Here is a 23,798-nt window from a genome sequence, read left to right on the forward strand (position 1 = left end):
GAAAATGACCGAACACTGACCACGGTACTTCTCTGTTTTGTAAATATCGCAAGCTCCTCCCACTGTGAAACAAACATTTATTTAAGTTCGTGAAAAAGCTCCAATGGACCCATAAGAGTCTTTAATCAAGAGGAGGCAACAAAGTTCTATTTTTTCACTATTAAAAGGACCAAAAATAATTTTTGTAAAGATAAATAGACCAAACAATGACTACAACAGCCTTTTTCCTATTATTAAAGGAAATGCTGTGCTATAAAAATAAAACTTTAGATGGCAAATAGGTGCCGAGTGAGATGCCCGAATGCAAAAACACCAGAAAAATGAGGCACAAGGAAGAAAAAAAATATGTGTGTCTATATATATCACTTGCAACAATTGATTTTATTATATTTGTATGGAGTCAAATGTTTTATCACAGTCAGGATGAAAACACTTTTTTTTTTAAACTTTCCAAAAACAAAACAAAAAAATGCATGACGAAACAACTGCCCAGGTTAAGCTCTTAAAATATACATATTTATAGTTCAAAAAAAAAAAACACAAAAAAAAACAAAGATTCTTTTATAAATACATTTCATCTGTAGCAAGTAATTACCATAATTTACTTACAAATGGATAAATATGGCAGTTGGCTATTTACAAATACACACACAAACAAAACAAAATGTTAGCCTTTTTTTTTCCTTTCCATGGTTTGTTGGCCACAACTTGCAGAACACACACACACACACACGCACACACACACACACACACACACACACGCACACACACACGCACAAACAAATGACACAAGTAAGTTAAGCCTGGCAAACTTTTCAAAATAAAACATAATGTACATTCACAAAGCATGATCAAATGTCTGCGTTCAACTTTGGCACCCTTTCCGCTTCTTATTCTTTTTCTATAATACAATCGATTTTCCAAGTTTAGGACGAAATATGGAGTACAGTTGTTGTTGGATTATGTGCACACGAGAGTCCAGTTCAGAGAGAGAGAGAGAGAGAGAGAAAGCTACCATCGAAGAAACATTTAGACACCAAAGAGACCAAACGAGCACAAAGTCAGCCATTATTTACATCAGCGTTCTATGATACACTTCTTGTAAGCGGCGCTGGAGACTAAGTCATCGTCACATGTCCTTAATGTCCTGGTCCAGTGCTGGGAAATGTGTGTGTGTGTGTGTATGTGTGTGAGAGACGCCTTCAGTTCGGGTCCTACACATACCATTCACTGAAATTGGACGAGAGGCCGCTGTGGCTGGTGCTGCTGTGCACGGCAGAGGCCGGCGACAGGGTGGTGTTGCTTTGGGTCTCGGCTGTGGGCGACACCAGGCCTGGGGGGGTGGACGACTCGTAGCCCGAGCTGGCTGCCGGCGACGAGTCGGACGTGGGCGGGGATGACTCGTGCACCTAAGAAAGAAAAAATCTCGGTTAGATTTAACCTCACGTAAATAAATGACATGTCGGGGCCATTCCGGAAGTACAGTATAGGGCAGTGGTTCTCAAATGGGGGTACGCGTACCCCTGAGGGTAGTTGAAGGTGTGCCAAGGGGTACGTGAGATTTAAAAAAAATATCCTAAACATAGCAACAATTCAAAAACACTTTATATATATATATATTGAATAATACTTCAACAAATGAATGTAAGTTCATAAACTTTGAAAAGAAATGCAACAATGCAATATTCAGTATTTTTTTGTGGACATGTTCCATAAATATTGACGTCAAAGATTTCTTTTTCTGTGAAGAAATGTTTAGAATAAAGTTCATGAATCCAGATGGATCTCTATTACAATCCCCAAAGAGGGCATTTTAAAGTTTATGATTACTTCTATGTGTAGAAATCTTTATTTATAATTGAATCACTTGTTTATTTAGGTATTTTTATATATTTTTTTTCTAAAATGTTCAAGAAAGACCACTACAAATGAGCAATATTGTGCGCTGTTATAGAATTTAATAAATAAAAAACAGATGACATAGTGCTGTATTTTACTTCTTTATCTCTTTTTTTCAACCAAAAATGCTTTGCTCTGATTAGGGGGTACTTGAATTAAAAAAATGTTCACAGGGGGTACATCCCTGAATAAAGGTCTAGAACCACTGGTGTAGGGTTTTATATTAATGGACATTTTTAAATGTTTTTTTTTTGGGGTATTGTGTTGAATTTATGTTAACTGTGTGTCAAAAAAACTCATGTTTAAAAAATTTAATAGATAAATTACAATAAATTATTTGTCATTAATTATTGATCAACACAATTATAAAGCTGCATATGCACATTATGTAGCAAAAAAGTGCAACGTAACACATATTCATTGCACAATATGATTATGTATCTATACTCCAATTTGTGCATATTTGCCAAAAAGTGCACTTATTTATGACTTTGCATGAATAAACCATGTTTTGTGATAGGAAGGACTTCATTGTTGCAGTGAAGATTTTACACACAGCAAAAAAAAAAGTGAACATATTTATATATTGCACGAACAAAAAAAACTATTAATACTGTTCAACTATTAGCATAATGCCAGCTAGCTGATGTTTGAACATTTATAACACATATACAACTTGGTTATTACACATTATGAATATTTTATGCTACTAGTAGACCTGTTAATTCCCTGCTATTATTAAAAAAAAAAAAAAAATCTTCCCATTTGTGTGCATTGTTTACCTTCATGTGTTTCCGCAAGGAGCTGGGATGCGTGTAGGACTTGTCGCACATCTTGCACAGGTAGGGCTTGTCCGAGGTGTGGACGTGCATGTGTTTCTTTCGGTCGCTGCTGTTTGCAAACCTCCTGTCGCAGCCTTCAAACTCGCACTGGAAAGGTTTCTCTCCTGTAGAAAAATGAATTGCAACGTTTTTTTTTTAATTAATGAAAATGCCTCCAGTTGGAATAAAATGCATGTGAAAAAGAAGACTTAAAAAATATAGCAATGACTTAAATTAACACAACTAAAACCTTCTTGCATATGCAAAGCTGAATGGGGGTTTGGGGACAGTTGGGGGGCAAATAATGCGCATATTGATTTAGTGAGGGGGGAGTGGGGGTTGGGGGGGGGCAGAGCCATCATCAAGCAGGCCCACAGAAGGCAAGCACCATTTGCTTGAGAGACAATAAAAATCTAATTAGCACCTGGCCATTTTCATGGCACCCATCATGCACCCCCCCCCCCCCCCCACACACACACACACGCACCACCCCCGTCCCCAAAGCAATAGGTGGACATGTGAAAAGGTTGGTAACGGCCTGTCTAGCACCTTCACACACATCTCCCTTTAAAAAATAAATAACTTCGCCACAATGCAAAATTAGCACCATCTTTTGCACGTATTTAATTTGCCCCCGTGGGTAAAAGTGAAAGGCAAACACGCCGAATATTCCAGCGAGCGCTTGGGTCAAATTCGGGTTCTTTTATAGGGCGTAAAAGTGGAAGGAAAATAACCGAAGCAGACATTTAGTTTAAAAGTGAACGAAAAACCACGTTACCTGTGTGCGTGCGCTTGTGGATCTTGAGGTTCTCGGAGCGCGCAAAGACCTTCCCGCAGCCGGGGAAGGGACAGGGAAAGGGTTTCTCTCCGGTGTGGACCCTGATGTGGTTGACCAGCTTGTACTTGGCCTTGAAGGGTTTGCTCTCCCGCGGGCACTCCTCCCAGAAGCAGATGTGGTTGGTCTGCTCGGGCCCGCCGACGTGCTCCACGGAGACGTGCGTGACCAACTCGTGCATGGTGCTGAAGGTCTTGTTGCAGCACTTCTTGGGGCTGCTCAGCTGCTCCGGCTCGATCCACTTGCAGATCAGCTCCTGCTTGATGCACTGCTGCCGCATGTAGCGGAAGAAGGCGCCCGGGTGGTGGTGGTGGTGATGGTGGTGGTGCGCCGCCATGTTCATGTTCATGGAGCCGTATTGGTTGTGCAGCTGCGCCGCCGCGTACGGGTCGGTCCGGGGGCTGGACACCTGGTGGTACTGCTCGGAGCGCCCGAACACCTCCCCGGCCAGGCCGAGCCTCATCTGCCCGTTGAGGACGTTGCCGGAGCCGTGCTGCTCGTGGATGCCCGGGAACAAGATGTGGCCCTGCGGCGTGTCCGTGTGGTGGTGCGACGGGTGCAGGGAGCCCGCCGCCGCCGCCGCCGCGCCGAAGAGCGCATGCTGCCCGCCCGCCGGGGACGAGTCGCCGAAGCCGCGGCTGCGGAACAGAAAGTCCCGCGTGGAGTTGAACGGGGAGCCCGCGTAGGAGGTGACATGGGCGGCGTGCGCGCCCAGAGCCGCCGCCGGGTAGCCCGGAGCTTGGCTGCTGAAGGCGGAGCTCTGCCCCGGGGAGAGGTCGTGGTTGAGCTTGAAGGCGCCCATGTGGGCCGAGTCCACGAAGGAGTTCTGGGCCAGACTCAGGTCGCGGTCCTGCATGTCGGCGGCGGCGGGGTGATGGCGGGCGAAGGAGCCCAGACCGGCATCCAGCAGCATGGCGCCGTGCGCGCGTCGTCTCTCTCGGGCTCGCTTCTTTAGGCAAGGAAAACAACAATAATCTTCTGACTCACAAACCGCATAGCAGGCGCCACTCCGCCCCGCCGCAGAGCGTCAAAAACTACAACAACAAAAAAAAGTTGAAATGGGGAAAAAATTCCTCTTCTTCTGCGTCCTTGGGTTTTTATTTTTTATTTTGTCGTTGCAGCATGGCGACCAAATATTTGCGAGTAAACAGGATGGCTGTGCGCGTCTCTCAGAGTCTTTGTGAGAAAGAGTCAGCAGTCAGATTGTGGTCTCTGTGAGGGTCCTAAAAGATCCTCCTGGACTGGCCCGTCCTCCTCTCACGCCCCCTTTAACTGGGACCACTTGGCGGCGTCCTCGCAGCCTCATTGGCCGCACACGCTCATCAATCCCAGGTGGCCCTCCAATGGCAGGTAGGTAGCGCCTCTCTCTCTCTCTCTCCACACACACACACGCACACACCCACACACACACACGCACGCACACACACACGCACACGCACACATACACACACACACAAATAATTACCGCCTACTTTATTATTTTTATTTTTTTACAGTGACAGCTTTGCAACGAAGCAAAAACATGTATAAATATAAAGATTTGTTTTATTATGTTTGGCAAAAAAATAAATACAAATTGCATTTTTTAATATGTCATAAAAATATGTCAGGACTGGGTAGTGACATAAAAAAGTGCAAAGGTTATTTAAGATGCGCATGCGTGCATAAATTAGGAGAATAAATTGCACGGTTTACAGAAAAAGTCTATCAAAATAATCCGAAATGCATTGTAAAATCTTGTTAGGATAATTATAATTATGTTAGGGCTGCAGAAATAGAATAGAATAGAATCGAGTTTTATTGTCATTATTGCAATGAACAGGTTCAAAGAACAACGAAATTGGAGCAGATCCTCCTAAGGTGCATATACAATATGGTAATATAAATAGTAAAAAAAAATAAAAAAATATGCCCCAAAATACACTGTAACGATATGTAAATAAAACATCCATCCAAAATACCCATAATGCATTGTTACTGTAACCCAATATTGTTATTTTTTACATAGGTTCCAACATATATTAATTAAAACATTATTCCAAAGGCATTAAATTCGCCCAAATGCATTGTAAGTATGATTATATATTGACATGTTTGTTTAAAGTGCTGCATAAATATGACTTTTAAGGCCCAAAATGCTAACCCAGTACTGTTAAATAAATCATTACGACAGGGGGTCCGACACGTAGAACATGATTCTAATCTAAGGCATGAAATAGTTCAAAATGCAATGTCAGTATGATTCTATATTGCTATATTTTTCAAAACTATAGATTGACACCTATGTCAAAAGTCCTATGTGAATGTGACTTTCAAGGCTGTAACCCCATATTGTTATGGTTTTAAAGAACTATAAAAATGTGATATGATCTCAAACATGGATTAGTTCAAAAATGCAACCTAATTATCATTCCATTTTGGTATATGCATCATAACTATACAGTTTGCTATATCATGTTCTGCAAAAATATGACTTGCATGAAATGAGTTGACACAAAATGCATTGAAGCAATCAGCACGTATTGTTGAACCAGTCACAAGTATGAGGGCTGCTATATATTTATATCAAAAGTGATGCAAAATTAAGATTTTGTACTTGCCCAAAATGCATTGCAACTATTAGCCACATTGTTTAAGTAATCGTAGATCTAATGTTTGCTATGTGTATAAAAAGTGCTGCAAAAAAATATCATAAAACTGACACAAAATGAAAAAATATATTGTTAAACTGATCATAACCAAAAAGGCTGCTATCAAAAGTGCTGTAAAATTGTGATTTTAGGACATACAATGGTCCAAAATACATTGTGACTATGCCCATATTGTCAAAAAGCTTCCTAATTACAATCCATACACACAAAAACATGATTTTAAAGCATAAAACAGCATATTGCATAATAATTTACATGGATTGCAATGACAATTGGCACACAAATGTAAAGTTCTAAAGAAAGTGCACTCAAGAAGCCCATACCATGAATTGATTAACGTGGACCCCGACTTAAACCAGTTGAAAAAAAATTGCACGGTGCAATCTACTAATAAAAGTCTCAATCAATCAATCAATAAATCAAAGTGGATGCTATTTATCTATGGAATGCATGAATAACACGATTTTAAGGCACAAAAAGATACAAAACAACTTTTTAAAAATTATGACACTCGAAGCCTATATGAAACATAATAATAATAATACTATTTGTCAAGGAGCCATGAAACAATCTAACTTAGTTCAAATTCATTGTGACTACAAAATAGTACACACAATCATACTAATAATAACCCACACATGCAAAAAAATATACACTACAGATATTATACTTATAATAATTAAAAGTAAAAATTAAAACAATGACCTCCTCCTGCATGGTGCAAAATTCCTCAATTTTTTACTGTAAATTATGTTGAATAGGCCCCGCCCACTAGCATGTAGTGCCTAATTAGCCTCATAAGCTTTGCATGCCTGATCAACAATATGTGCTCACAGTGTGGCTGAGGCACCTATTAAATATTAACATCAAATATGAATACCACCATATTTATTACACAACTGTGAAGCTGTTCCACCACACACACACACACACACACACACACACACCTCGAATGGAAGTGTTCAAAACGACAAAAACAGAACCAGCGGTGACCCCTGAAAGGTCAGCAGCACAGAGAACAGTCTCCCCCCCCCCCCCACCCCCCCCCAGCAGACAGTGAAGGCAACACATTGCAAACTCCACTCAGCCTATTTTAGTTTTAGTGGAAGGAAGTTGACTTACATTGTCGTGGTTCCTCCATGAGTTCTCTAGGTGCATGCGGGACCACGTCGCCTCCAGTCTGGAAGCTTCGTCTTGGTCTTCTGGTCCATTTCAGGGACGACACGGTGGGAAACGGGGGAGCTGATCCAAGTTCAAAGTCAGGTCCGCCGACCCTCTTTTGTAAGACCTTCTTTATTCCAGTCTGGGATAGGAGCGAGAGAGCCAGAGGGGGGAGAGAGAGAGAGAGCTGAAGGATTAATAGTTTAATAACTCCCCAGTTTATGATTGTAATTATTATCAATGAGGGTGTTGTACTTTATGACAATATCAATATGTTGACACGCCACAAAGGTGCTTTCGCTGACCTTATGTTTCATGGATCTTTGACCTCTGACCCCCTTAAGACCACATATGCCGCCCTCTTGACTCTTGGCGGTAAAATGAGCCCGTTTGTGACAAAGAAGCTTTGTTTTTGGGAAGGAGGGCTGCAAGACGTGTAGGACACCCCCCCCCCCTCCTGCAGACCACTCACTTTAAATGATGTATGTCAATATAATTTAGTGCATATGAAGATTTTTTTCCTTTCTGCAATGTGATAAAAAAAAACTGCTTTTCCTGCCTGGTTTTTGGATTTCAAAATATCTACATGCCCCGCAATATATTAATTTTGGCACCTATGGGTGGTCCTCCTGGTATGCATCTCTTATCAGCGGTCGCCCGGCACCCGCTTTCTTCCCCCACAGAAGTAACGTGGACAAACAATCAAAGCACAATTTGAAAAATTAATTTACACGCATTAAAATTGTGCATTTCCTAAAAACAAAAATCACTATATTTAAGCCATATTTGGGTCAAATGCTGTGTTTACACTAAATTTGGACAAAAATTGTATTGTTATCAATACGCACATGCATGTACATAACGGTAATATATAGCATATAGTGGAACACAGACATAAATAAATTAATTTAGTACACAATTTAACCCAATAATATTAATTTTAGTAGTATATATAAATGGAAATGAGTAAAACTGAAATGCATACCAATTTGATGGCCTAACCATGAGAGCAAAACATCTAAAATACCAACCTGACTAAATTTTGACCTAAATTATTATTGTAAAGACTAAATGCCTGCAAAAAAAACAAAAAAACAATTAACACAAAATATGCTAAAAATAATGATTAAAAAAATAATTTTATCAGAAAAATACAAAAAGCATATACTAACAGTGAGCTAAACATATACATGAATAAAATATAATAAATTGTACAAAACTTAAGGATTTTACCATATGTTTCATATTCAACAAATTAAAATGTTAATTTGGTGTGGGCAGAGAAAACATTTTTTTCCCCCAAATTTGGACTTGAATGCTTACACAAGGTAAAAAAAAAACTAAGGTGGGACAATCTTGACTACACAAAAGTTGTACCTCAATACACAAAACATTTATTTGACATTTAGCCAAAACGTGTCTTTATGCCAAACAAAACCGACATTTCCTGTCACTTATTTACAAGTATGTCATTTTTTCACCTCACGGAGGTGACTTTTTGATCATTTTAGCACGTGCAACAGGACTACACGGCGCGCCAAAAAAGGGTAGAATTGCAGAACACTGTTGCACTGACAACATGCACGGCACAAAGCTGCAGCATAAACAAACATGACAATGAAGACATTTGAGTGACAGACTGCTGTCACGCGGGGACCAGTCAAAAATGTGTGTGCGTGATCCGTCTGTGAACTTGAGCTCAGTTGCACGCACGCAGACTGGTGCGTGTGCATGTGTGTGTGAAACCATCCATCTTTAAGCTGATGGTAAATAACAGTTGACAGGTGAAACACACACACACACACACACACACATGATTAGAGCTGAAATGATGTGGAAGGTGCAGATGCTCAAGTGTCGCAAAGGCATTTTTTTTTTAGTTAAAATGTAGACTAAAACTGTATCAATTTATATGTCATTTGTAATGTGGCATTAAAGCTCAAATTTCAAATTTGGAATCTACAGTAAAATCTGGTTCATGCACATTAAAGAAGACAATATTACGAATCATAATAAAATCATTCAATTTTTTTGTTTTTGTTTTTGTTTACTTCAGTTCTGCCGGGGTTTGGAGTAAAGGTTAATGACGTGTTTGCACCTAAAATGGCCACTTTTTAAAGTGGAGTTCTGCATTGGAGCATCCGACTCGTCTCCGTCGCGCCAGACACGGACTCGAGTGCGACCCGCAACTTTGCGAGTCCCAACTTTTTGTAGTTGCGACCGCTCGACTCCGGGAGGGGTCGGGGGAGGGGGGGGGGGGGCGGAACCCTGCTGGGCCCCTCGGCTGAACGGCAGCCAATCGCCTCGTCCGCCGAGCTGCCAGTCACCCAAATCCGTCCAATACCCGCGGTGCCATTTCTAAAGCGCGTCCCCCCACTGTGCGCTCCAACTGTTGTGTGTTCTGCCAGGCGCTGGAGGACAGAGTGAAGGGGGGAAAGCGGAGTTAGGAGCCGGACAAAAGAACTTATAGAGCCCCTTATATCATATTTCCATGTTTTGGCGCGCCATGGACCGGTGCGAGTAGTCATGGAAGCCCCTTTGAGCAAGAGGAACCCCGCGTTAAGATTAGCGGACTTGGCGGCGACCCAAGCGCACAACATGACAGGCTTCCCGGGGCTGGGGGGGCACCACCCGCTCTCCCACCATGCCCACCTCCACCCGGGGGAGCTGGCCAACGACCCCGGCGTGGCACTCACTCCATTCGGACCGGAGCACATGGCCCAGACCGGTGCAGTCAAGCTCAGCCCCTCGCAGCACCTCCAAAGTCACCACCAGGCGCAGACCGCGGCGGCGGTAGCGGCGTCGTTCGCTTCGGCTCAAGGCACCGTGGGCTTCCCCGGCGTGGGCCACCCCCACTCGGGCAGCTACCCGAGCAGCAGGGACTTGATCCTCAGGAGAGAGCTGTCCGCCTCCGCCATGCACGCCCTCGGCGACCAGTCCGCCTCCTCCCCGCATCACCACCACCACCACCACGGCGTCTTCATCGCCCCAACAGGTGCGTACGGCCACGCGGAGAGCGGGGGCCTCTTCTCGGGGCTCCACGAGCAGGCGTCCCCCGGCTCGCACCACGCCCTCAACGCCCAGATGCGCCTGGGTCTGCCGGGGGACATCTACGCCCGGGCGGACCACTTCGCGGCCAGGCAGGACCACTACGCGGCCTCCGCCCTGCACGGCTACAACCCCGCCGGCGCGCCCCACGGCCCCGCGGGGGCCTTCCTGCGGTATATGCGGCAGCCAATCAAGCAGGAGCTCATCTGCAAGTGGGTCGAGCCGGAGCAGCAGAGCCACGGGAAGACCTGCTCCAAGACCTACAGCACCATGCACGAGCTGGTCAACCACGTCACGGTGGAGCACGTCGGCGGGCCCGAGCAGAGCACCCACGTCTGCTTCTGGGAGGAGTGCCCGCGGGAGGGGAAGGCGTTCAAGGCCAAGTACAAACTCATCAACCACATCCGAGTGCACACCGGGGAGAAACCCTTCCCGTGTCCCTTCCCGGGCTGCGGGAAGGTCTTTGCGCGCTCGGAGAACCTGAAGATCCACAAGAGGACCCACACAGGTAATGCGTAATTACGCACGCAACATTTGTGTACGCATGTCACTTTTCTCCCGTTAAAACTTGACGAGTTGGTGCGCTTTTACGCGTGGCAAGTGGCTTTCCTGAGCAGGGGCGCCGAAAAGGGGGTGTAAAGGAGAGGAATTCTAGGGGCCCATGATGGAGGGGGTCCCAGAGAGGCCCTTAATGTGAAGTGAAGTGAATTATATTTATATAGCGCTTTTCTCTAGTGACTCAAAGCGCTTTACATAGTGAAACCCAATATTTATGTTACAATTAAACCAGTGTGGGGCCCAGGGAGCAGGTGGGTAAAGTGTCTTGCTTAAGGACACAACGGCAGTGACGTGGATGGCGGAAGCGGGAATCGAACCTGCAACCCTCAAGTTGCTGGCACGGCCACTCTACCATCCGAGCTATACATGCTATATAATGATGATGAAATCATATGAAATTATGTGTTGGGGGCCCTGTAAAGTTTCTTTTCATGGGGCCCAAAATCCCTAGCGGTGCCCCTGTTCTTGAGTAAAGTTTTCAACTCGCAATAATCGCATGCCACGGCTAGACCTCACGGGCTACGATATTGCCACTGACCCCTGAAAGGGACAAGCGGTAGAAAATGGACGGAGGAATGGTTTCTTGAGTCGAGTGGCCCTGCACGCGTTTTAAAACATAAAAAAAAAAAAAAAATAGCAAAACTACACAAAAATGCAAACACTTGGACGTGGCAATGTGCATGCGCACCATGTATGCATACGTAGTGTTTACGCGTGGGGTTACAGCACACTCCACTCCACTTCAGGGTACATAAAACCACTCAGTGCACAAAACACACACACACACACACACACACACACACACACACACACACACACACACACACACACACACACACACACGCACACACACACACACACACAACCAGGGGGCCTTCAGGCATGTTACATGTGTTCACACTGTAAAAAGCTGTGTGTGTTTATGCTTTCAAGATGTTAAAAAAAAACTGCTCTGCTTGTGTCCACTAAAAAAAAAAAAAAAAAAAAAAGGTGAGAAGCCCTTCAAGTGCGAGTTTGAAGGCTGCGACCGGAAGTTCGCCAACAGCAGCGACCGGAAGAAGCACTCCCACGTGCACACGTCCGACAAGCCTTACTACTGCAAGGTGCGCGGCTGCGACAAGTCCTACACGCACCCGAGCTCCCTGCGCAAGCACATGAAGGTGCACTGCAAGTCGCCCCCCCCGCCCCCCGGTACCACCACCACCACCACCACCTTCATCCCCTCCACGCACCCGCTGGGGGAGCCCCTCTCGCCGGACGCGCAGCAGCAGCGGAGTCGCACCACCGCCGACATCTCCCCGCAGGTCACCAACCTGAACGAGTGGTACGTGTGTCAGGGCAGCGGCGTGGGGGGCGGGGGGGTGCAGCCACACCATCATCATCCTCACCAGCATCAGCAGCATCAGCATCAGCACCACCACCTGCACTCCCCCTCCAGCGAGGTGCCCACGTCAGAGTCGGAAGATGAGGACTCGTTCGGGGACTCGGACCCCAGGACTATGCTATGATTGACCAACAACAACAACAGAAAAAAAAAAAACTTAAAAGAGGAGATTCCAAATAAATAAATAAAAATTTCATACTAAAAGGTCATGCAGAATTACAGCAATATTAAAAAACCAGTCCAACAAGTGTCCTACATTTAGTGTGCTTCTTCTGGGCCACCGAGGTACAATTTTTGATAAAAAAAAAAAACTCCCAAGGGTTCCTTTTTGTAATATTTAAGAGCTATTTAAGTCTATATTTTATGCAAAAGGAAAAGTCCCAAGAGACCCCAGATGTTTAAAAAAAAAAAAAAAGACAGGCTTGGTTGTAAATATGTTTGTGATATCATGTGTTGTTTTTTTAAATTGTTATAATTGTAATTTATTCACTGGTTTTTAAATGTTGGAAATGACAAACGCACCAAAGATTCATATTAATAATAATAATAATAATGATAATAATAATAATGAAACCAGTTTTTTGGTGATGCCCTATAGTAACCTGCTGATACTTTTTGGTAACTTTTTGCTGATTTTTTTGTAATTATTATTATATAAAAAAAAGAAGAAGTTTTTTTCTAAACAAAACATGACTTGAATAGGCTGTGTAATGTGAATTTTGTTTTTTAATCTCTCGCATGCCTTGTTTGGTTTTGTTAGTTTTTTTTTTGTTAAAAAAAAGTGACTTGTTGAGGTGCATGGTGCCATTCGGATATGATGGATATTTAAAAAAAAAAAAGATGGGTGACGAATGTGGAACCCTTTGATGTTCAAAATGGTACTTACAATATAAAAAAAAACAATAATGCAAAAATAAATACCACGGCGTAATGTTTAACTCATGTGTCCCATTGTTATTATTATTATGGAATAATTATTTATTTTTAGGGAATTTAGTGAATCTCACCTTAAAAGCTGTTTTTTTTAACTTGCAGGAGAAAAAAAACAGAACATAAATCAACATACATCAGACATTATTGCTATTTCTTGCATTATTAATTGCGTTATTGTGTGTATGCGCGCGCAGGGGCGCCTTTACGCACCGCTTCAAAGGGCTGCAAAAGTCCCGCACAGGAAGGCTGCTTGACCGCTTGGAGGCCCCTTTGTGGCCGAGGAAGGTGTTTTAAATAAATAAATAAAAACACAATAAAAATAGAAGAACAATATGCATTTGAATACTAAATTGGTGCAAAAATAAACTGGACTCCAATAACGCAAAAAAACAACAATTCATTATTATGATGGCTTTGCATTATTAATGCTTTTTTCCCCTCGCACGCACGTTATTACCGTTATAGGAAAAAAAATACCATTTAAAGATAATGACAAAATACATAAATATAAGAAAAAAAATCAAAGTAAAATAAGTCTAATATATAACACTATATTAAAAGTCATACATCACTTAAGTCATAACACTTGCAATATGGCCTTTTCTCTACTGTATCTCTTATGGAAATAGGTACAAATAAAAACAAATCATACTTTTCAAAAAAGCCTACTTGCATTATATTTTATGACTTCATTAAAAATGTCAAATGATTTAATATAATTTGCTCTAAATGACGAGTTTATGTTTTTTCTGATGCATGCTCATCATTTAAATACATTACGAGCTCGTTTAAAATACTGGGATTGTGGCAAAAGTTGTGCCTTGGAGTGCCAAATCAATGAAAAAACACTTCGCGCGCTTTAATAATCACTGTAAAAAATACTTTTATAATCACTTCAATACTTACTTTAAAAACCACTTTAATAACCCACTTTAATGATAACTTATTTCCCCTGCAAGCAGTGTGAATTTTGCACATATAAACATCTTGCATGGCGTGCAGAAGACGGGAGAGTTAATAAAATGAGAAGAAGAGAGGCGGTCACCCTTGAGTGGGGTAGAGAAAAAAAAAAAAGAAAAAAAGAAAAAAAAGAAAAGTGGGCTTTGAAGTGCAACTTATTATCCCGGGAATACTTTTTGGGTTGTCCTAACGACGCAGCTGAATGGGAGAAGGCGCGCCTTTGTCAGCGATTTGTTCTCCTATGGTGGAAATGTACTTACAGCCACCTTAACGCACTGGCTGCAAATCAGTGACTGGCAGAGTCAGACATGCAGACGCCACCTTTAAAGGCCCCAGGAGGACAAAGCGCTTGGATGCTGCTCAGTTGCACCCTTCAAAATCATCATCATCTTAATAACAATAAAGAAGAAAAAGGGTGCCTGAATGACACTTTTTTTTTTGGCATGAAAAAAGAAAGTCTTGTCAGATTGTAATAATGCAAGGAGGCATCAAGTTATCAAGGTTCAAGCACCTGTGCTGCATGGCACCCCTGGGGTGGGCTCCTTCTTGGGGGGCACGCCACAAAAATGTGCGGTACTAAAATATTACTCAAACTTGTGCATTAAGCGGGGGGAAAGGAGGAAAGCGGGACACAAATAAAAGGAGGACACACAAACAGATCCAACAAATTGTTACTTTATGAAGGAGTCATTTTGTAGAGGGGTGGGGGGGGGGGGGGGGGATATATATGCATGGAGAAAAGGGGGCGCAAAGAAAATAATTTCAAAAAAGGCTAAACTTATTATTTTAAATAATTTAGGCGACCTATGTTGAGGGATAAGCAGTAGAAATGGATGGATGGATGTTCAATATAGGCACTTTGTATGCCTATATTCAGTATTGGGGGGCTGGTATAGGGAGGGAGTGAGGAAAAGGGGGTTGGAACAAAATAATTTTAGTCAAACAAAATAATTACAAAAAAAGGCTCAATTTATTTGGAATACTTTTATCATTTTAAATATATTAGGCAAACTATGTGCAATACAGGCACTTTGTATGCTGGTGCAGGTTGATTATTGGGGGCTGGTAGTGAGTGAGGAAAAGGGGGTTCGAACAAAATAATTTTAGTGAAAGGTTAACTAATTAAAAATATGTTATTGTTATGAATATTTTAGACTACTTATGTAGGCACTTTGTATGCTGGTGCAAGTCAATATTTTTGGCGGGGTGGGGGGTAGAGGGATAGTAGTGCAAAAAGAATAAATACAAAAAAATGCTTAACTTATTTGGAATTATTTTAAATATATTAGGAAAACTATGTGCAATATAGACACTTTGTATGCTGGTGCAGGTTGATTATTGGGGGGCTGGTATAGGGAGGGAGTGAGAAAAAGGGGGTATGAACAAAATAATTTTAGTCAGGGGTTAACTCATCAAAAACATGTTTTTGTTTTGAATATTTTAGGCTACTTATGTGCATGTAGGCACTTTGTAAGCTGGTGCTGGTTAATTTTTTTGGCGGGGTGGGGGGAATATGGATGAGAGTGCAAACAAAATAATTCCACAAAATGCTCAACTTATCTGCAATATTTTTATTTTATTTTAAATATATTAGGCGACCTATGCGCAATATAGGCACTTTGTATACTGGTGCAGGTTGATTATTGGGGGGCTGGTATGGGGATTGAGTGAAGGAAAGGGGGTACGAACAAAATCATTTTAGTCCAGGATTAATTGATTAAAAATACGTTATTGTTTTGAATATTTTAGGCTACTTATGAGCGATATAGACACTTTGTATGCTGGCGCTGGTTCATTTTTCTTGGGGTGGGTGGGTAGGTGGGGGGGGGGGTGTTTATATTGGGATGGGAAGAAAAGGGACACAAAAAAATAATTTCAAAAAAGGATCAACTTATTTGGAATACTTTTATTACTTTAAATATATTAGGCAAACTATGTGCAATATAGACACTTTGTATGCTGGTGCAGGTTGATTATTGGGGGGCTGTTATAGGGAGAGAGTGAGGAAAAGGAGTTAGGAACAAAATAATTTTAATCAGGGGTTAACTAATTAAAAATATGTTATTGTTTTAAATATATTAGGCTAATTACTGTATGTGCATGTAGGCACTTTGTAAGCTGGTGCAGGTTCATTTTTTTGGCGGGGTGGGGGGTATAGGGATGGGAGTGCAAACAAAATAATTCCACAAAAGGCTCAACTTATTTGCAATATTTTATTTTATTTTAAATATATTAGGCAACCTATGTGCAATGTAGGCACTTTGCATACTGGTGTAGGTTGATTATTGGGGGGCTGGTATAGGGAGGGAGTGAGGAAAAGGAAGTACGAACAAAATAATTTTAGTCCAGGGTTAACCAATTAAAAATACGTTATTGTTTTGAATATTTTAGGCAACTTATGTGCGATATAGACACTTTGTATGCTGGTGCTGGTTCATTTTGGGGTGGGGTGTCAATATAGGGATGGGGAAAAAAGGGACACAAACCAAATAATTTCAAAAAAGGCTAAACTTATTTTTTATTTTAAATATTTTAGGCATTGAGGGACAAGTGGTAGTAAATGGATGGATGGATGTTCAATATAGGCACTATATATGCCTATATTCAGTATTGGGGGCTGGTATAGGGAGGGAGGGAGGAAAAGGGGGCACGAACAAAATAATTTTAGTCAAACAAAAAAATTACAATAAAAGGCTAAACTTATTTGGAATACTTTTATTATTTTAGATATATTAGGCAAACTCTGTGCAACATCAATCCATCAATCAATCAATCAATCAATGTTTACTTATATAGCCCTAAATCACTAGTGTCTCAAAGGGCTGCACAAACCACAACACAAACCACTACAACATCCCCGGTAGGCCCATATAAGGGCAAGGAAAACTCACACCCAGTGGGATGTCACAGACACTTTGCATGCTGGTGCAGGTTGATTATTGGGGGATGGTAGGGAGTGAGTGAGGAAAAGGGGGTATGAACAAAATAAATTTAGTCAGGAGTTTACTAATCAAAAATATGTTTTTGTTTTGAATATTTTAGGCTACTTGTGTGCATGTAGGCACTTTGTATGCTGGTGCAGGTTCATTTTTTTGGCGGGGTGGGGGGTATAGGGATGGGAGTGCAAACAAAATAATTCCACAAAAGGCTCAACTTATTTGCAATTTTTATTTTTTATTTTAAATTTTATTAGGCAAACTATGTGCAATATAGACACTTTGTATGCTGGTGCAGGTTAATTACTGGGGGGCTGGTATAGGGAGGGAGTGAGGAAAAGGGGGTACGGACAAAATAATTTTACTCCAGGGTTAATTAATTAAAAATACGTTATTGTTTTAAATATTTTAGGCCACTTATGTGCGATATAGACACTTTGTATGCTGGTGCTGGTTCATTTTTTTGGGAGGGGGGGCTGTCAATATAGGGATGGGGAAAAAAGGGACACAAACAAAATAATTTCAAAAAAGGCTCAACTTATTTGCAATATTTTTTTAAATTTTAAATATATTAGGCGACCTATGTGCAATATAGACACTTTGTATTTTGGTGCAGGATGATTATTGGGGGCCGGGTATAGGGAGGCCATGAGGAAAAGGGGGTATGAACAAAACAATTTTAGTCCAGGGTTAACTCATTAAAAATACGTTATTGATTTGAATATTTTAGGCTACTTATGTGCGATATAGACACTTTGTATGCTGGTGCTGGTTCATTTTTCTGGGGGCTTGGGGGGGGGGGGGGGGTTGTGGCATATAGGATGGGGAAAAAAGGGACACAAACCAAATAATTTCAAAAAAGGCTAAACTTATTTAGAATACTTTTTTTTATTTTAAATATATTAGGTGACCAATGAGGCCCTGCGATGAGGTGGCGACTTGTCCAGGGTGTACCCCGCCTTCCGCCCGATTGTAGCTGAGATAGGCGCCAGCGCCCCCCGCGACCCCGAAAGGGAATAAGCGGTAGAAAATGGATGGATGGATGGAGGTGACCAATGAGCAATAAGGCACTTTGCATGCTGGTGCAGGTTGATTATTGGGGGGCTGGTATAGGGAGGGAGGGAGGAAAAGGGGGTAAGAAACAAAATAATTTTAGTCAAGGGTTAACTAATTAAAAATATGTTTTTGTTTTGAATATTTAGGCGACCTATGTGAAATATCGGCACTTTGTATGCTGGTACAAGTTCTTTTTTGGGGTTGCCGGTGGTCGGTATAGGGGATGGGTAAAAGGTGCGCAAACAAAATAATTTCAAAAAAGGCTAAACTTATTTGCAATTCTTTTTTACATTTTAAATATATTAGGCAACCTATGTGCAATATAGACACTTTGTAGGCTGGTGCACGTTCATTTTTGGGGGGCTGGTATAGGGAGGGAGTGAGGAAAAGGCAGCACAAACAACACATTTTTAGTAAAGGGTTAACTAATTAAAAATATCTTTTATTTTGAATATTTTAGGCCACTTATGTGCATGTAGGCACTTTGTATGCTAGTGCTGGTGGCGAAAAGGGGGCACAAACAGAATAATTTGAAAAATGATTAAACTTATTTGCAGTTCTTTTTATATTAAATATATTAGGCAACCTATGTGCAATGTAGGCACTTTGTATGCTGGTGCAGGTTCATTTTTGGGGGGCTGCAGGGAAATATGGGGCTGGGGGCTTACACACAAAATAATGTATTGTGAAAGTTTTAACGTATTTGATTGACTTTATGTGGATTAGGCACTTTGCATGCTGGTTCATTTTGTTGGGGTCGGTGGAAGGGGACACAAACGAAAATTGTTTCTAGTAAAAGCTTTCAACTTGTTTGAAGGCTTTTTTTTAAATTAAATGTTTCTAGGCTGCTTATGTGTCATATGTTGGGGCAGGTTCATTTTTAGTGTGGATCGGATGTGGGAATGGAGACACAAACAAAAATAGTTTATAGTAAAGGTTTAAACTTGTTTTTGTTTAGCTGTTTTATTATAAAAAAAATGGGGACTGGTGTTTCTTTTTGGTGGGAGGTTGGTGGTTGGACAGCAGGGTCTGGGGGAAACATTTGTTTTTTTCCAGTAAAGGTTTCATCTTTTTTAAATGTTTTTCTTCTTTTTTTTAAATGTGTTATTTATGTGCATTATATATATAAGCCCTTTGAGTGTTGGCCCAGGTTCATTTATTGGGGGGCTGGTGGGTGGTAGAGGGGGGTTTGGGGTAAAAATATTTCCTCGTAAAGGTTTCAACTTAGGTAAAAAAAATAATATATATTTTTAATGTTTTGTGTGTTTTAGGCACATTGCATAACCCTAACCTCTTATTAAGACATTTCCCCCTTGAAAATGTCTTATGTTGGCACTTTTTGGGAACTTGTCGAGGGTCCTTGGTGGGAGGGGCACAAAACAAATGATTTAATAAAACTAGTCCAGTAATGTTACTTAAGCGTATTATTTGTCACTTTACATGGGTAAGGGGGTCATTTTGTGGCAATGGGGTGGAATGTGGTACAGGGGAAGAGGGGCCATTAAGAAAATAATTTTCCACAAATAATTAAGGTCTGTTCACAAATATACATATTTTAAAACTGTAAATTATTTATTTGCATCAAAGCCCCACTGGTATGGTCTCACATTCTGGGGTAGAAGGTATAGGGGACTGCGATGAGATGGCGACTTGTCCAGGGTGTAACCCGCCTTCCGCCCGATTGTAGCTGAGATAGGCGCCAGCGCCCCCCGCGAACTCAAAAGGGAATAAGCGGTAGAAAATGGATAGATGGAAGTATAGGGGATGGAGAAAATGAGGTCAAACTAATTTTTTACTCAAGTAAAATCCCACATTTCTTGTTTGAAATATGATTTTTATTTTCAAATTAAGATTTTACTGTGCATAATTTTTAGTATAGGTTTGTTTTTTGGGGGAACTGGAGGGTGGTATGGTGGCAGAGGGAAAGGGGGGAAGTTTCTTTACTTTATTATACGAAGCAGGGGTGTCAAACTCATTCTAGATCAGGGGCCACATGGAGAAAATTTCAAAAAGTGGCCAGTCTTTTTGACAATGTTCATAACATTCATGAAAAATAAAATAAAGCTTATTTAAGGAAACTTACAGCAACATATAGTAATTGATAAAAAAGGCACACTGCACAAATACGGCCGACTACAAGCGGGGAAATGGAACTTTATTTGTCTAAATTGCAAAGTGTATCAGGTTCCTTAATAACTAAAAAAAAAAAGAAAGTATTTTGCAAAAGTTAACGGCAATAATAATCGATCCATCCATTCATTTTCTACCGCTTATTCCCTTTTGGGGTCGCGGGGGGCGCTGGCGCCTATCTCAGCTACAATCGGGCGGAAGGCAGGGTACACGCTGGACAAGTCGCCCCCTCATCGCAGGGCCAACACAGATAGACAGACAACATTCACACTCACATTCACACACTAGGGCCAATTTTAGTGTTGCCAATCAACCTATCCCCAGGTGCATGTCTTTGGAGGTGGGAGGAAGCCGGAGTACCCGGAGGGAACTCACGCATTCACGGGGAGAACATGCAAACTCCACACAGAAAGGTCCCGAGCCTGGAGTTGAACCCAGGACTACAGGAACTTCGTATTGTGAGGCAGACGCACTAACCCCTCTCCCACCGTCAATAATAACATTCTCAAAATTTGTCCAGCCCTAAAAAAGGACAGCCACAAATATGACCTAAATCTTTAAAGTAGGGGTGTCAAACTCATTTTAGAGGGGGTGGGGGACGTGGAGAAAAATCGACTCCCAAATGGGCCTGACTGGTAAAATCACGGCACGATAACTTAAAAATAAAGACAACTTCAAGTTGTTTTCTTTGTTTAAAAATAGAACAAGTACATTCTGAAAATGTACAAATCATAATGCTGTTTTTTTTTGTACATACACGTTGCGGTTAATAGTATTCTATCTTTATTTGTCGTTATTTATACTTTCTGAATAAATGATGTGATAATTTTCATCAGTCAACTCATTGGTGTTAATTTTCAATCCATCAAGATAAAAAAATAACATCGAAATCAAATTTCAGAATGATGTTTATGTAGTTTGCTCATTTTCCTCAACTGGTGCACTAACATCATGTGGTTTATTTATTGTGTTACATATGTAGCATCATCTAAAGCAGGGGTCACCAACCTTTTTGAAACCAAGAGCTACTTCTTGGGTACTGATTAATGCGAATGGCTACCAGTTTGATACACACTTAAATAAATTGCCAGAAATAGCCAATTTGCTCAATTTACCTTTAATAAATAAATCTATATATATATATAAAAAAAAGGGTATTTCTGTCTGTCATTCCGTCGTACATTTTTTTCCTTTTACGGAAGGTTTTTTGTAGAGAATAAATGATGAAAAAAACACCTAATTGAAGGGTTTAAAAGAGGAGAAAACAGGAAAAAAAAAAGAAAATTCAAAATTCAACCGAAAAAAGAAAAGAAAAACTAGCTAATTAGAATCTTTTTGAAAAAAAAAAAAATAATATTAATAATTTATGGAACATCATTAGTACTTTTTCCTGATTAAGATTAATTTTAGAATTTTGATGACATGTTTTAAATAGGTTAAAATCCAATCTGCACTTTGTTAGAATATATAAGAAATTGGACCAAGCTATATTTCTAACAAAGACAAATCATTATTTCTTTTAGATTTTCCAGAACAAAATTTTTAAAAGAAATTATAAAGTCTTTGAAATGAGATTTAAATTTGATTCTAAAGTAAAGATTTTCTAAATTTGCCATAATAATTTCTTTGAATTTTAATCATAATAAGTTTGAAGACATATTTCACAAATATTCTTCGTCGAAAAAACAGAAGCTAAAATGAAGAATTAAATCAAAATGTATTTATTATTCTTTACAATAAAAAAAATAAATATACTTGAACATTGATTTAAATTGTCAGGAAAGAAGAGGAAGGAATTTAAAAGGTAAAAAAGTATGTGTGTTTAAAAATTCTAAAATCATTTTTAAGGTTGTACTTTTTTCTCTAAAATTGTCTTTCTGAAAGTTATAAGAAGCAAAGTAAAAAAAAAATGAATTTATTTAAACGATTGAAGACCAAGTCTTTGAAATATTTTCTTGGATTTTCAAATTCTATTTGAGTTTTGTCTCTCTTAGAATTAAAAATGTCGAGCAAAGCGACACCAGCTTGCTAGTAAATAAATACAATTTAAAAACTAGAGGCAGCTCACTGGTAAGTGCTGCTATTTTGAGTTATTTTTAGAACAGGCCAGTGGGCGACTCATCTGGTCCTTACGGGCAACCTGGTGCCCGCAGGCACCGTGTTGGTGACCCCTGATATAAAGAATTGCTTTTGCGACATCTAGTGGACACATCTAGAACAGTAGTTTCTTTCATTCAAACATTTTGGCTCATTTTTATACTTACCAAACTCGGGCTGGATAAAACCTGTTCACGGGCCTGATCCGGCCCACGGGCCTTACGTTTGACACCCCTGATATAAAGCCACAAATCACATAAATTACCATTACTGGCACACTTTATAGGGTGGCTTTAAGATTACTTTTATTTATTTTTTTTTTTTTTCGGGGGCTGGTGGGCGGTATGGTGGAGTATTTTTTGTGTAGTTGGGGTTCCGAGTGAAAAGTGTAAGCTGGATCCATTGGTCTTGGAGCAGCTCTGGGAGACGGAGGAGCGAGGGAGTTAAAACATCTGACAGTGTAGACCGCCAGGGGGGTCACTACAATGACCTTGGGGGGTGTGTGGGGGGGAGGTTCATTGGAACTTCATTACATCAATTACTCAGTGAACACATCAGGATTGGGGGGGTGGGGTTCATATTAAGCCGTTTTGACTTCACATATTTGGTTCATTGAGGATCAACAGTTTTCATGCTTGTTTGGACCAAATTCCAACAGGAAATATTTTTTCTTTTTTTTAAGCAATAATATTTCATCATCTATTACAATGGGGCGGCATAGCTCGGTTGGTAGAGTGGCCGTGCCAGCAACTTGAGGGTTGCAGGTTCGATTCCCGCTTGTGCCATCCTAGTTTCTGCCGTTGTGTCCTTGGGCAAGACACTTTACCCACCTGCTCCCAGTGCCACCCACACTGGTTTAAATGTAACTTAGATATTGGGTGTCACTATGTAAAGCGCTTTGAGTCACTTGAGAAAAGCGCTATATAAATATAATTCACGATTCACAAAAGAAGTTTGTTTCGGACAGGAAGTGCATCAATGACACACGTCACATGATACAGTTAAGTTAAAGTTAAAGTACCAACGATTGTCCCATACACACCAGGTGTGGAGAAATTTGTCCTTTGCATTTGATCCATCCCCTTGTTCACCCCCTGGGAGGTGAGGGGAGCAGCAGCGGTGGCCGTGGCCGAGAATCATTTTAGGGTGATTTAAACCCCAATTCCAACCCTTGATGCTGAGTGCCAAGCAGGGAGGTAATGGGTCCAATTTTTATAGTCTTTGGTATGACTTTGGCCGGGGTTTGAACTCACGACCTACCGATCTCAGGGCGGACACTCTAACCACCAGGTCACTGAGTAAGTTAGAGTGACAACATTGACAACTTCT

At 41.0% G+C, this 23,798-nt stretch overlaps 2 protein-coding genes across 2 annotated transcripts; one reads left to right on the forward strand and one right to left on the reverse strand.

The window, feature by feature from the left end:
* Positions 1 to 362: 362 nt before the first annotated feature.
* zic2a (zic family member 2 (odd-paired homolog, Drosophila), a) lies at positions 363 to 4,941 on the reverse strand. Its single transcript, XM_061879754.1, has 3 exons — positions 3,499 to 4,941; positions 2,682 to 2,845; positions 363 to 1,409 (listed from the first exon to the last, which is right to left on the reverse strand). Exons 1-3 carry the CDS (start codon positions 4,466 to 4,468, stop codon positions 1,215 to 1,217), a joined length of 1,329 nt encoding a protein of 442 aa, XP_061735738.1. The 5' UTR covers positions 4,469 to 4,941; the 3' UTR covers positions 363 to 1,214.
* A 4,835-nt stretch (positions 4,942 to 9,776) lies between these two features.
* Positions 9,777 to 13,279, forward strand: zic5 (zic family member 5 (odd-paired homolog, Drosophila)). Its single transcript, XM_061878860.1, has 2 exons — positions 9,777 to 10,923; positions 11,964 to 13,279. Exons 1-2 carry the CDS (start codon positions 9,894 to 9,896, stop codon positions 12,479 to 12,481), a joined length of 1,548 nt encoding a protein of 515 aa, XP_061734844.1. The 5' UTR covers positions 9,777 to 9,893; the 3' UTR covers positions 12,482 to 13,279.
* The last annotated feature ends 10,519 nt before the right edge of the window (positions 13,280 to 23,798 follow it).

Source organism: Nerophis ophidion, linkage group LG19, assembly GCF_033978795.1.
Source record: "Nerophis ophidion isolate RoL-2023_Sa linkage group LG19, RoL_Noph_v1.0, whole genome shotgun sequence".
NCBI lineage: Eukaryota > Metazoa > Chordata > Actinopteri > Syngnathiformes > Syngnathidae > Nerophis > Nerophis ophidion.